Raw genomic sequence first — 12895 nt, 5'->3', positions numbered from 1 at the left:
TATAAGTATCTGCTTGATTATCTGTGGCAAGTAATTTCATATAAAACAATGTATATATTTAATGTGCTCTGGAAATAATACTCTAAAACTACCACAGCACAAATCTGAGAAAATGAAATTTTAAAAAAGTGAAGAAAAAAATGACATATAAGTGAATATAGAATAGAACCATAGCTTGCTATGAATGGCACAAGATGGCATCTTTCTTAATCACCGAAATGAATATATTGTCTGATTTATTCTACCTAGTCCACTGCCTGTTTTGTAAGTAAAGTTTTACTGAACCACAGCCACGACCATTAGTTTATATATTTGCTATCACAGCAGAATATTGAATAGACATACTTTATGGCCTGAAAAGCCCAAAGTCTTTACTATATTGCCCATTTCAGGAGAGAAAAAGTTAATTCGTGGAGCAGTGTTTTCACAGTAATGCCTTTTTTTTTTTTCTTTTTTTAAAGGTTTATTTACTTATGCATACAGAACAGGGGTACAAGCCAGAGCAGCAGGGGCGGTGAGAGGATTCACCAGAGACAGAATGGGGAGCAGAACAGGCATACCAACAAAGTACACTATGGAGGGGAGCAGCGGGCAGATCAGGAGAGGTCTGCTGCACCATGTGGGTCACCTCCGGGGCCTGGGATCAAATTCACACTGAAGTGGTTGTAGCTAGCTTGCAGTACTGTGTACTAACCTGTTGTGCCACCAGGGAGAGCCATACCCTTTTTTTAAATTAAAGTAAAAACATATTTTATCCTCAGTGTTATTTAAAAATTAACAGAAACAAATTTGAACATCCTATTTATTAATAAAATAACACACCATACTACTATTGACAATCATTGTCCTAGAGTAATTATAGTTTTTTTGTTTTTTTTTAGTAATAACTTATTTTTACATCATTTTATGCCTTTTCCCATCTCAGTTGTAATCCCCTGTGGCAAATCACCCATGTGCCATCACCATAGTCCAGTGCATTTCCCTCCCGCCCCTGTTATTGATCCCATTCCCCACTACACCCTCATAAAATGTCTGTCATATATAGCTGTTCATTATTATTATTGTTTTCTCGCCTGGTCTGTTATACTCCATCAGTTTTTTTCCTTTTCTTTCTGGCTTATTTTACCAAGCATTATCTTTTCCAGCTCCATCCATGTCACTGCAAAAGACATGTGTTTTTTTGTTTGTTTGTTTGTTTTTGGTTAATGAATAATATTACATTGTTTATATTGACCACATCTTTTTAATCCAGTCATCTACTTTTGGGCATTTGGGTTGTTCCATGTCTTTCCATTTGTGATTTAAGCAGCAATAAACATGGGAGTGCAGGTATCTTTTTGAACCAATGTTTTTGGGTCTTTTGTGTAGATAACCTAGGAGTGGGATTGCTGGGTCATATGGAAGCTCCATGTTTAGCAGTTTGAGGACCACCAAACCGTTTTCCATAGTGGTTGTACTAGTTTGCATTCCCACCAGCAGTGCCAGGAGAGTTCCTTTTTCTCCACATCCTCACCAACATTTCTTGTTGCTAGTTGTTTTAAGTTGTGTCATTTTCACTGTGCTGAAGTGGTATCTCGTTGTGGTTTTAATTTGCATCTCCCTTATTAAACAAGTGATGTTGAACATTTTTTCTTATACTTGTTGGCCATCTGCATTTCCTCTTTGGAGAAGTGTCTTTTTAGCTCTTCTGCCCATTTTTTGATGCATTTACTATTGTTGCATTGGGTACTGTATCTTTAAAGATGTCACTGAAGTGTATGCCATCTAGTGTTTGGCCCATCTTTGCTTCCATGATTTTATGGTTTTTGTTCTTATGTCTAGGCCTTTAATCCACTTCAAGTTGATTTTTGTGTATAGTGTGAGGTAGTGATGTAGTTGCATTTTTTTGCATGTAGCTTCCCAGTTTTCCCAGCACTATTTGCTGAACAAACTTTCTCTGTTCCATTGCATCTTCTTTGTTCCTTTGTCAAAGATTAGCTGCCCATAAACCTGTGGGTTTTTATCAGGGTTTTCTGTCTGAATCCACTGGTCTGTGTGTCTGTTCTTGTTCCAGTACTATGCAGTTTTGATTATTATGGCTTTGTAGTATAGCTTGAAGTTTGGGATTGACTAATTGTAATTTTAACAAACATGACATAGGGAATAGTTTGTTTAATGGAAAACAGATACAGAGGATTCATTCTAATACTTTGATTTAATGATGCTAAGATTTTTAAGCTGACTATGATGCCATCAACTGAAGTAATAATTAGATACTTTCTGATTGTACCCACTTGCTAGCCAGATTGACATCCAGGTAATTAATAGTTCAGTGTTAGAGAAGGAAAAACCAAGCTTTACAGAAAGAAAGGATGAACATGGTAATAGATACAGTGGAATGAATTTTATTTGAATTATTTTTTATGTGATTCTGAGTGTGGTGGTTATTTTGCACACATTTTATTAGATGATAGACTTAGCTAAGTAGTTAATTAGGAGGCATTTGAGTTTTAAAAAAACTAAAGTATAAACTTAGATAAGTTGAGAACTTGTAGGGTGGTTGTTTATCTAATACTAAATACATCTGGAATTCTAAAGGTTATGGTTATATTCTGGCCGCATTGTTTTTTGGGTTTTTGGGGGGGGGTTTATTATATGTCTATGTTCTAGTTCTCTATTTATTTATGACAAGTGTTTCCCTTTATTTAGGAAGCTGAACAAGCAAGAACAGATTACTTTATTAGGACACTGTTACTTGAATTTCAAAATGTAAGTATTTTCCTTTTAGAGACAATTACCAAAATAGTTTTTAAAGAGAAGCTGTATAAGTAACATAATATCTTTCATAGTTAAGGACATTTAGTCACTTGTTTTGGTTATATAAAATAGTGAATGAGAAAATCAGAAGGCGGTGTTTTATTTGGTCTCTTGAGACTTAAGATGATCAAATGAGCTAATGAGTAATAGCAATTTTAACTTACCTAAAACAACTTTCCCTAAATTCAATTTTGTATATTTCAAGTAATTATTTGCTGCTATTATTTTTCCTGAATTGCAGGAATCATGTCATTCCTTAGATAATTATTATCCACCTTACTCATTTAAAACTTTTTACAAAGAGACAAATCACCATCTGAGATAAAACTTTGTTTAAATATATGCGGTTTTAAGACCTTTAACTTATTTCAGCACTATGTAATGTGATGATTTCTCTGGCAGTGAATCAAGGAAAAATCTTACTGCCATTAGAGATGCCTGTGAACTTCCTCTTCATCACTCCATTTGTTATTATCTTAATTTTTAAACTGTGATAATTCAGGTTGGCTGGAAGTGCGCCACTCTCTCCCAATTAGTCCATTTGTAAACAACAACCTACTTTTCTGTTTACAGTTAGATATGATATCTGTTTGAGATACTAAACTTGCTGTAGTTTCAATGACAAGTATTGAATTTCATTTGTGTTTCATGCAGCTTTGTCCTCCTGATTTCCTAATGGAAGACACTGTTATCTTCAGTGTATATAGAGGACAGTGTATAGTCTTTGAGAAGTAAATTAACTTACCTAAAGTTACTCAGTAATGACAGAACTAACTTGAAGGAGAAGCGACCTTTCTGTTAGATACCTAGAGTCATTCTCAAAGCATGTCAAATTAGGAATCTTTACATTCTTGAAAATTACTGAAGGTGCCAAAGAAATTTTGTTAAGTGTGGGCTGTATCTTTCAGTATTTAATAAATTTGAAATTAAAACTGAGAAAATTGTTTTTAAACAGTGGGAAACATACATGCAATTAACTGTTGAAGATCTAAGTCATGTAGCCTTCAAAAGACTCTTCTGTGTACACTCAAGAAGGAATGAGAATGAAAAGGGCATATTGCACCTTTGTATTTTCATGAAAATAGTTTAAATCTCCCCAACCTAAAGAGTTAGGAGATTTCAAGGTCTTGGGGGTGGGAGACCTCTGACATACTTAGAAGAACAGCTGATAGTAAGTGAATTTGACATTGACAGGTTTGTTGCTAATTTTCTTTTTCAGTTTAAATCTTTTTACCTTCTAATTACAATGCATGTTGACACAATGCTTGTGCTATATTGCTCTTCCATTTGTAGTAGAGATTAGACAGTATCTAGCGCTTAGGGTTAAAGTGCACACCTTGGAAATAAGATACCTAGGTTCAGATCCTACTCTTACTTGATGTGAAATGTTCAGTAAGTTAATCTCTCTCAATTTCCTTACCTGTCAAACAAGGATAGTTTTAACAGTACTTCTTCCTGTGATTACATTGATTGGGATTAAATAAATTTACATGTAATGCCCATATGTTAATATAAATATAGGTTATTAATTGAGCTTTTTAAGACATTGGTAACCATCACCACATATCTTAGAAATGGCAGAAAAGTGAGAAGTGCAGCATTTCTGTAAAATGTTTGCCAGTATATTTACTTTTATGTGTGTGTGTGTGTGTGTGTGTGTGTGTGTATAATTGCTGAATTTCTCTTATTTTTGAAGGAGTCACGTAGACTATATCAGTTTCATTATGTGAACTGGCCAGACCATGATGTTCCCTCATCATTTGATTCTATTTTGGACATGATAAGCTTAATGAGAAAATATCAAGAACATGAAGATGTGCCTATTTGTATTCACTGCAGGTACAAAAGAATTTTTCAGATATTTAAATACTGTGGAATAGGTGACATTATAATATGGTATTTTAAAACTTAATTATTGGAATTTCACTAGATAGTTTATATGGTTAAGGTATGAGGGAAGAATCCAATTTTTGCTTTCCTTACTAGCCAACCCCTCTGGTACAATTTATTGAATGGCTCTGTCTTCCCCTTTGAATAATATATCATTATATGATGTGTATCCATAAAAAACACATATCACACATTGTGTAATAAATGCATAAAGCTGATCCTGACGTTTCTGTAGTGTTTCATTTGCTAGTTTCATTAATGAGAGGAAGTCAGTGGTCATTGGTATGTTGGTGAAATCATTGCCGTGTTAACACTAGTTTCTAGAACTTGTAGCATTTTATCTTTCAAATGCTACTTGCAGATTAAGTGGTATATTGCTTCCTTTTCTACTCTGAAGCACCAGGGCCATCTTGAGATACAAAAAAATTATCTGTGCAAGATATTTTAGCAGCTAGACAAGGCTTTCTGAGGTAGAATTATACTTCCAAAGTGAGAGTTCCTAGGTATTCTATGAATCACTGACTCTGAAATTTCCTTAAATTTAATAAAAACAAGATATTAATGTTAAATGTTAAGAATGTTCACCCATGATTGCATCTTGTTTTTTATTTAGAGTAGAATTTTGACATATTTCTGAAATGATTGTTTTGCTTCTGAATATTAACATGTCCATTCACATTTTATAGTTATTTTTATAGCGAAAATCAAATGTTTTTCAAACTTTATATCCATAGTGCAGGCTGTGGAAGAACAGGTGCCATTTGTGCCATAGATTATACATGGAATTTACTAAAAGCTGGGGTAAGAATAATTTTTATGTCGCATTATAGCCAATTGATCTGTTAAGATTTTCAAGCTTAATAATTGCAATAAATTGAAGCATATGCTTTGTTAGATATATTACTTTTTTTAAAAGATTTATTTATGGCCTTCCCTGATGGGCACAGCGGGTTAAAGCCCAGCACTGAGAAGCTAAAGCCATTTCTGCATGAGTTCCATCCCCGCCTGCCCCGGAGGAGATCCACATGGCGAGGCAGATCCACATGGTGGGTCTCCTGACCCACCCGCTGCTCCCCTCAGCAGTGTACTTCGTCGATCTGTCTGTTCTGTACCCCACTCTGTCTCTGGTGAAACCTCTCACCCTCCGCATCTCTGGCCTGTACCCCAGTTCATATAAATAAATAAATTTTTTAAAAAAAGATTTATTTATTTATGCATACAGACCTGGGGTACAGGCCAGAGGTTTATGCAAGATGCAAGATGCAGTGAATGAGAGTAGAGCCAAACTGCACAGATTAAAATCCTGGCTCTGTCGTTTGCTTATTAGTTGTGCAGTCTTGGTTAAATTACTTAATCTCATTATACCTCACTTTCTTCATCTGAAAATGAAGACCATAATGTCAGTAATTCTTAAGAATTAAACTAGTTGGGCCCTCCCTGGTGGTGCAGCGGGTTAAAGCACAGCACCAAAAGCTAAAGCCACTTCAGCATGAGTTTGATCCTCGCCTGCCCAACCCACATGGCACGGCAGACCTCTCCTGACCCGCCCACTGCTCCCCTCAGCAGCGTACTTCATCAGTCGGCCTGTTCTGCTCCCCACTCTGTCACTGGTGAATCCTCTCACCATCCCTGAACCTCTGGCCTGTACCCCAGTTCTGTATGCATAAATAAATTAATCTTAAAAAAAAAATTAAACAGTTAGCATTTGTAAAGTTCTTGAAAAAAACCATGTGTGGCATGTAACAGATGCTCAGTTTTACTACTATTGATGTTGTTATTACCAGTGCTGTTAACAAAGAAATATATTTGATTCTATACTGGACATAGAGATAAATAAGAATCCTCCTTACAACTTGTAAAAACATAAGTTCCTCACTGTATATAGTTTATTTCAGTTGCTGGTTTATAAATGTTTATGTTCTGTGCATTAGGAAAAATTACACTGTATAACATTATGATTCCTATGAATATGATCTATGTCAGACATAAAATAGGATTAATAAACTTAGTTTCATTTTTTAATTCTTTTCTTATTCTATTCTATATCCTTTTCCCCCTTGTCTTTCTGTTTGTCGTTTTTCCTAGGTAATAGATAAATGTTAAAGTTTCTCTAAAAACCCTCTGGAGTTATCTTTTATCTTTATATACCTCAAAAATGTAATTCTAATACTAAAATGAAAATTTATAAGTGGACAAAATTTAATTACAGTTCTATCACATTTTAACACAAAGTTGAAAACTAAATTAGGATGAGGTATTTATATGAATGCCAGAAAAACAAATAAATACATAGTCATTTCAGAAGTTGTTTATTTTCATGAAGTCTACATTTGATTGATTTTGGTTTAACATAATCTTAGACCTTTGGTTGGACTGATTTTGAAGAATTTTGATATTATTGTAGACTTCCAACTAGTAAACCTGGGAATCATTCTTAAACCTATCTTTTTTAACTACTCCAAAATATTCTTGTTGATTGTCAAATTTCAATAGTTATGCCACAAAAATGTCTCAATTCTTACCTTTTTCGATATATATTTTAGGTTGTTTCAGCATACGTCCACCAGCTTTCCCCACTTGACGCTTTATATTCCCTCCTACAAAAGTTGCCTGAATATCAAGTCTGCTTATGTCAACGTTCCCTATTGTGTAGTTCTAATTCCAAATGTACAAAGAGTTGTCTAGAAAGGTTCACAATCCGTCCTCAGGGATGTAACTGGGGGTCTTTGTTTTCCCCTGATTTCAGCTAGTCCTTACATAGCCATACTAGGGAACACACACCTGTATAATGAATTCACACTATTATGTTTATTGTCTGACCTCAAGAAATCTTTCTCCTTGGAATATCTCTTCTGTCAGTCTTAGACTTTACCTACATCAGACTTCTCAGTTAATAGATTAATTTGCCAAATCTGTATATATTTCCTATACATTTTACTTCACAAATCCAGCAGAGCTAGTCACAGCATCTTTAGTCCCCAGCACTAATGTCATGTCTTTATTGGACATTTATTTGTCTGGCTCACCAGCTCCGCTACTAAATATTGAGCTATGCTTTCTATTCGCAGTGTCAGGCACAGTACTGATATATGGTAGGTAGTACTCAATAAATGTTTTCAGTTATTCAGCATATGTATAGTCTATATGAAAAGCTGAAGAGTATTTCACCATTTTTGAGCAGTTGATCAGAGTTCACATAGTAAATTCTCTGTTCTAGAAAATACCAGAGGAATTCAATGTATTTAATTTGATACAAGAAATGAGGACACAAAGGCATTCTGCAGTACAAACTAAGGTAAGGGTTTTTTTGTTGTTGTTGTTTTAAATGAACTATAATAATACCTTTTTGAGCTTTTTAATGTTTTCTCTCCTTGTTTATCAATTAATTCATCTTCCTAATAGGAGCAATATGAGCTTGTTCATAGAGCTATCGCTCAACTGTTTGAAAAACAACTGCAACTATATGAAATTCATGGAGTCCAGAAAATTGCTGATGGATTGGTAGGTGTTCTTGATTTATTAATTCTCAAAAACTTTTTACAGGAATGTACTATTTAGTTTTTTAATTGTTACCTTGTATTTCTTCTAACATACGATAAAATATCCATCATATGTTATCCATGTTATTTGTCGGTTATTTTTTTTATATGAAGTTTGTTAAACTTTCCCTTTTTATGCTTGAATCTGTTATAATGGATATTTAATGCTGAAGTATAAGTTTGTTATGTTCTGAATAAAATATAGTTAGAAAATAGTTTTTATGTGAAAAATACAATTCTTTATTGTTTAAAATATAATTACTTTAAAAATTGCATTGTTCTCTTTCCTATTTCTTTCCACCTCACCTAAATAATTATAAGTTGATTTTACATGAATTTTATTTTGACTTTGGACACAATGATACAAAATTCATTTTGAACATGCTTTATCAATAGAATTACATGATCTACTAAATCCCTTTTGATCATTTTACTTTGATCTCATTTTATCTTTAAAATGGATGTCAAACTTAGGATCTCACAAAAATGCTATGAGTGTTCTCATTTCTTCCTAGTTCTTTCCTTTCTTGTCCCTAAGGTTACTTGACTGTTTTCTAGTAAAATTCCTTTATGTCTTTATTACTGAACCTAAGATAACTTATGATAAACCAACTTAGTCCTGATAATTGAAGTTAAGTGAAGAAATGAGTTGTAACATTTATAACCTTGGTTTTTGTATCTAGCAATTTCTGAGACTGCTTGTTGGAAATTTCTGGGTTTTACAAAATGATTTGTTACATGATGTTAATGTCAGTGTGTTCAAGTCGCCTAATACTAGTCCATGAGTTTTAGGAACTATGTATTTCATTTATTAGGTAAATGATAATTGCAGATGTTTAAGATTTCATATACATGACTTCATTCTTCCTTCCTTCCTTCATTAACATAGGAGCTGTTGTGAAATTAGGCTTTTACATTGCCTCTTCTTCCCTTTAGTTTTTTAAAAACTTCTGCTGAATCTAGCCATATGTTTTAATATACAGATACAATGTTATAGGCATAGTTTTATCTATATTGAGATTCAATTACTATTTCAAAAAGTTAAATAAGACATGCATTTTTATTTAAAGTTTATTTGAAAAATATTTCTGTTTTTCCCATAAATGATTAATTTCAAAGGTAAAGTTTTTATAATACCTATATAGAGATAGTTTTTATAGTATATGTGTGTGTGTGTGTGTGTGTGTGTGTGTATAGGTGTTTAAGACTACCATTTCCTTAGCATATAAGAAGAAGTAAAAAATAGTCTAACCATACATTTTAAAATTTATAGAAAATTATTTTTAAATTGATTTTTATTGAGATATAGTTGACATAGAACATTATATTATCAATAGCTTCAGGTGTTAAAGACAATGATTTGTATGTATTGTAAAATAATCACCATAATATGTCTAGCTTGTATCCATAACCACACATAGTTATCATTTTAACTATTTTTATTTTATAATTGCAAGTTTGCTGTGAAGTCCCATGACTAGGAGATTTTGTTCATCTGTGTAGGCACTGCCACATGACTCCCTTCAGCAGACAAAAAACATACAAAAAACTTACAGCCCCAGAAGGTCTTCTTCTTTTGACACCTTTTGTTAATTGCCCCAGTATTCTCTCACCTAAAATGAAGAATCTTTCATGACGTCTTCTTTCCTTTGTCACTTCAGTCATTTATCTGCAGTAAAATGCTCTTATTTTTCTATTCCCTTCCCAGGTAACCCTTATTCCCTCCATACATTTTTATGTATCAAAATCTCACCATCTTTTAATTTCATTCTATGTGCTATCTTAGTCTCAATTTCTTAGTGTTTTTTTGTTTTTTGTTTGTTTGCATCGAAGAACTGAAGTGTAGTCCAGAAGTGCAGAGGATGAGAGCATTCACTAGAGAAAGTGGGGTACAGAACAGGCAGATTTACTGAAATACACTGCTGGGGGAAGTAGTGGGCAAGACAGGAAAGGTCTGCTATATAGGGGTGTAAAGCAGCCTGACCAGAGACTGAACTCAAACCATAGTGGTGATAGTGCTAACACCAGGGGGGCCTTCTTATAATACTTCATCACATTCCTTTCTGCTTTTGTAGCTTTATTGTACTGATTTTGCTACTGTATGTTTTTATTATAATCCTGTCACCTTTTGATTTGGTGACATTACCAGACTGCATTTTCTTGAATTTTAGTACTGTATTCTTTACATTTTTGTATCTCACTATTGCCAGCTATTCAGTGCATTTTACATATAGATCTATAACACCTTAACTGTTGTTCCTAAGACCAGAGTGCTCTGAAGAGCTAAAGGTGTGTCTGTGTGCATGTGTGAGAGAGGAAAAGAGATAATTTAGATAGAATTTGACATTATATATTTTGGGAACAAAACTTGGTAAGAAATGAGACTATATTGTAATATAAAAAAAATTGCTGTTGTATAGGTTAGAAATAGCTCAGTAGAATCATTTCCATATAATGCACCCTTCACATTTAAGCTACTTGATGTGAATAGATTTTTTCCCAAAAAAAAATTATTATAAATGCTATTATAAGAACATACTTGATTTATAGAATTAATAAGCACATTAATCATGAACATATCAGAGATCTCCTGATGGAGTCTCTAAATTCTGGTGATGTCTGAAAGATCTGAGTATGGTAACAAAAGTTTCTGATTTATAAGGCTAATACCATCATAAACTGTTGTCTACGTATAATAATTAGTAATTCTTCTTTCATTTTCTAAGTGCTCTGACATGAGTAATAAATTGTCACCTTATCTATAGGTAAATATATGCTTGTAATAGATTTCCTCCACTTTGAGAGGTGACTTTAGCTTAAGATGAAAGCTTCCATCTTATTATGTAACTCTGTTGTTCTGATCAGAGTAAAATGCGTAAAACTCTCCTGGTATATCTTGTTATCTATCAGGAGAATAGAGCACGTTAAAAATTGCTAGAAAGTTAAGATCTCTGTTTTGTTAGTTTGGAGGACTTACTAAAAAAGAATGCTAGCAAATAATAGTTATAAAGACAGAGAAGTTGCCATGATGGATAAGACAGAAATGCTTTTTGATTTTTTTTTTTTTTTGTAGGGCAACTCCAGTTTCAGGGTTCCTTTATTGATCATAATATATGCACAGGTGGCTTTGTTTTAATCCCCTGAAAATAACTGAGAGTTAGGCAAGGTTGAAAATCATTTTTATCCTCTAACCCAGAATTAACATTCTTAACTGGATATAAGTGGGGCACATCCAGAAGCTGTGACAAATTCAAGGTAATGCTTTGTATAATCATTTCATAGTTCCTCTATTCACAATCTTAAATACAACCTAAGATTCTTATAGTTGTATTGACTCAAGGACATCAATGTTGTTAATGATAATACTAGTCCTTGTGACCAGTAAGATCCAAGGATAAGTCAGGATAAACTCTCCCTGCCCTTTTGGTGGAGGGGAGGAGGATACATATCATTTGGGAAGGCTATCGTAAGAGACTTAGACCTTAAGGTGAGTGTATGTGCGGAATACACACACCTCTTTATTATTCCTCACTGTGATAGAAAGGGTGTCACAAAAACTGATTAAATGAAATCTGAGTCCTGTTTAAAGTACTAAGCAGTGTAGGTATCCTGAGAAAGACTGGGAAAGGTAAATGGCTTTTTTCCCCATTACACATGCTGTTTCTAGTAGTGATATATGGAAAAGCTATCTTCTTTCATCTATATTTTCTTGGGGAACTATTTCTTTACAGTAGCATTTGAAATGTGTTAAAATGCTGCTGTACTCAATTGATTTTTCAGTAAGTGGAGATGGCTGTTTTATGATATCAACCTCAGTGAAATTTGTTCCTTCAGGCTAAAATATAGAATATAAAACATATTTTGTTACTTGGCATTATTTGAAGCTGCAGTGAGGAGGAAGATTATTTTTCTCCAGGCTTAACAATGAAGAGTGGTTGTTTTTTTTTTTCCCCATCTTGGCAGAATGAAATTAATACTGAAAATATGGTCAGCTCAATAGATCCTGATAAACAAGATTCTCCTCCTCCAAAACCACCAAGGACCCGCAGGTATTGTACATCACATTTTCTTTGCAAGGGTATTTTTGTTTTACTCACTGTAAATTAAAACAACAAATCCTGAATAGTTCTAGTTATCTTTATAACTTTTGTTTTCATTTTATTTAGGATCTAGCATATATATGGCAATTAATTTTGTATACAAAAAAAAATTCAACAAAAAATTGTGTATACTAATTTCTGTACACTAAAAATAATTAACATTGGATAAACTTTTATTAGTATACTGTACCAGGAGATTGGGCATAGCCATGAATTGACCATAGCTCATGTTTTGGTATGTGGCACAACTAAAATTTTAGATATTCTATGATTTTAATTTTTTCATTATGACTAAACAAGTATTCTGATCGCCAAGTAGTGTATGTGCAGTGGAGACATTATTTGAGTAATAACATTGCTAGCCAAGATGATACTATATAAGTAATAACATTACTAGCCAAGATGAGTATTTCTTTGTAGATTTTCTTGCTTTTATACCAGGCTTATTTATAATAGTTAAAATCAACACATATTCTTAACCCTTCCCCCCTTTATTAATAATAAAGTTATTATTCCACTGCACTGTTTTGTCTTAATTTATATTAAGAAATAATAAATTTTTCAGTTGCA

General features: G+C 33.4%; 1 protein-coding gene across 1 annotated transcript in view; it reads left to right on the top strand.

Moving 5' to 3' along the window:
* Window positions 1-12895, top strand: part of PTPN12 (protein tyrosine phosphatase, non-receptor type 12) — an 81007-nt gene that overhangs the window by 51836 nt on the left and 16276 nt on the right. Inside the window, exons 7-12 of the mRNA XM_004676901.2 lie at window positions 2689-2748; window positions 4493-4635; window positions 5421-5487; window positions 7904-7981; window positions 8089-8187; window positions 12189-12274. Coding sequence (XP_004676958.1) covers window positions 2689-2748; window positions 4493-4635; window positions 5421-5487; window positions 7904-7981; window positions 8089-8187; window positions 12189-12274 — 533 coding nt within the window. The remainder of the gene's footprint in view (window positions 1-2688; window positions 2749-4492; window positions 4636-5420; window positions 5488-7903; window positions 7982-8088; window positions 8188-12188; window positions 12275-12895) is intronic.

This window comes from Condylura cristata, unplaced genomic scaffold (assembly GCF_000260355.1).
Source record: "Condylura cristata isolate star-nosed mole 26May11 unplaced genomic scaffold, ConCri1.0 scaffold00005, whole genome shotgun sequence".
In the NCBI taxonomy this organism is placed as follows: Eukaryota; Metazoa; Chordata; class Mammalia; order Eulipotyphla; family Talpidae; genus Condylura; species Condylura cristata.
Note: the sequence above shows the minus strand (reverse complement) of the source record. Positions and strands in the feature narration are given on the sequence as shown.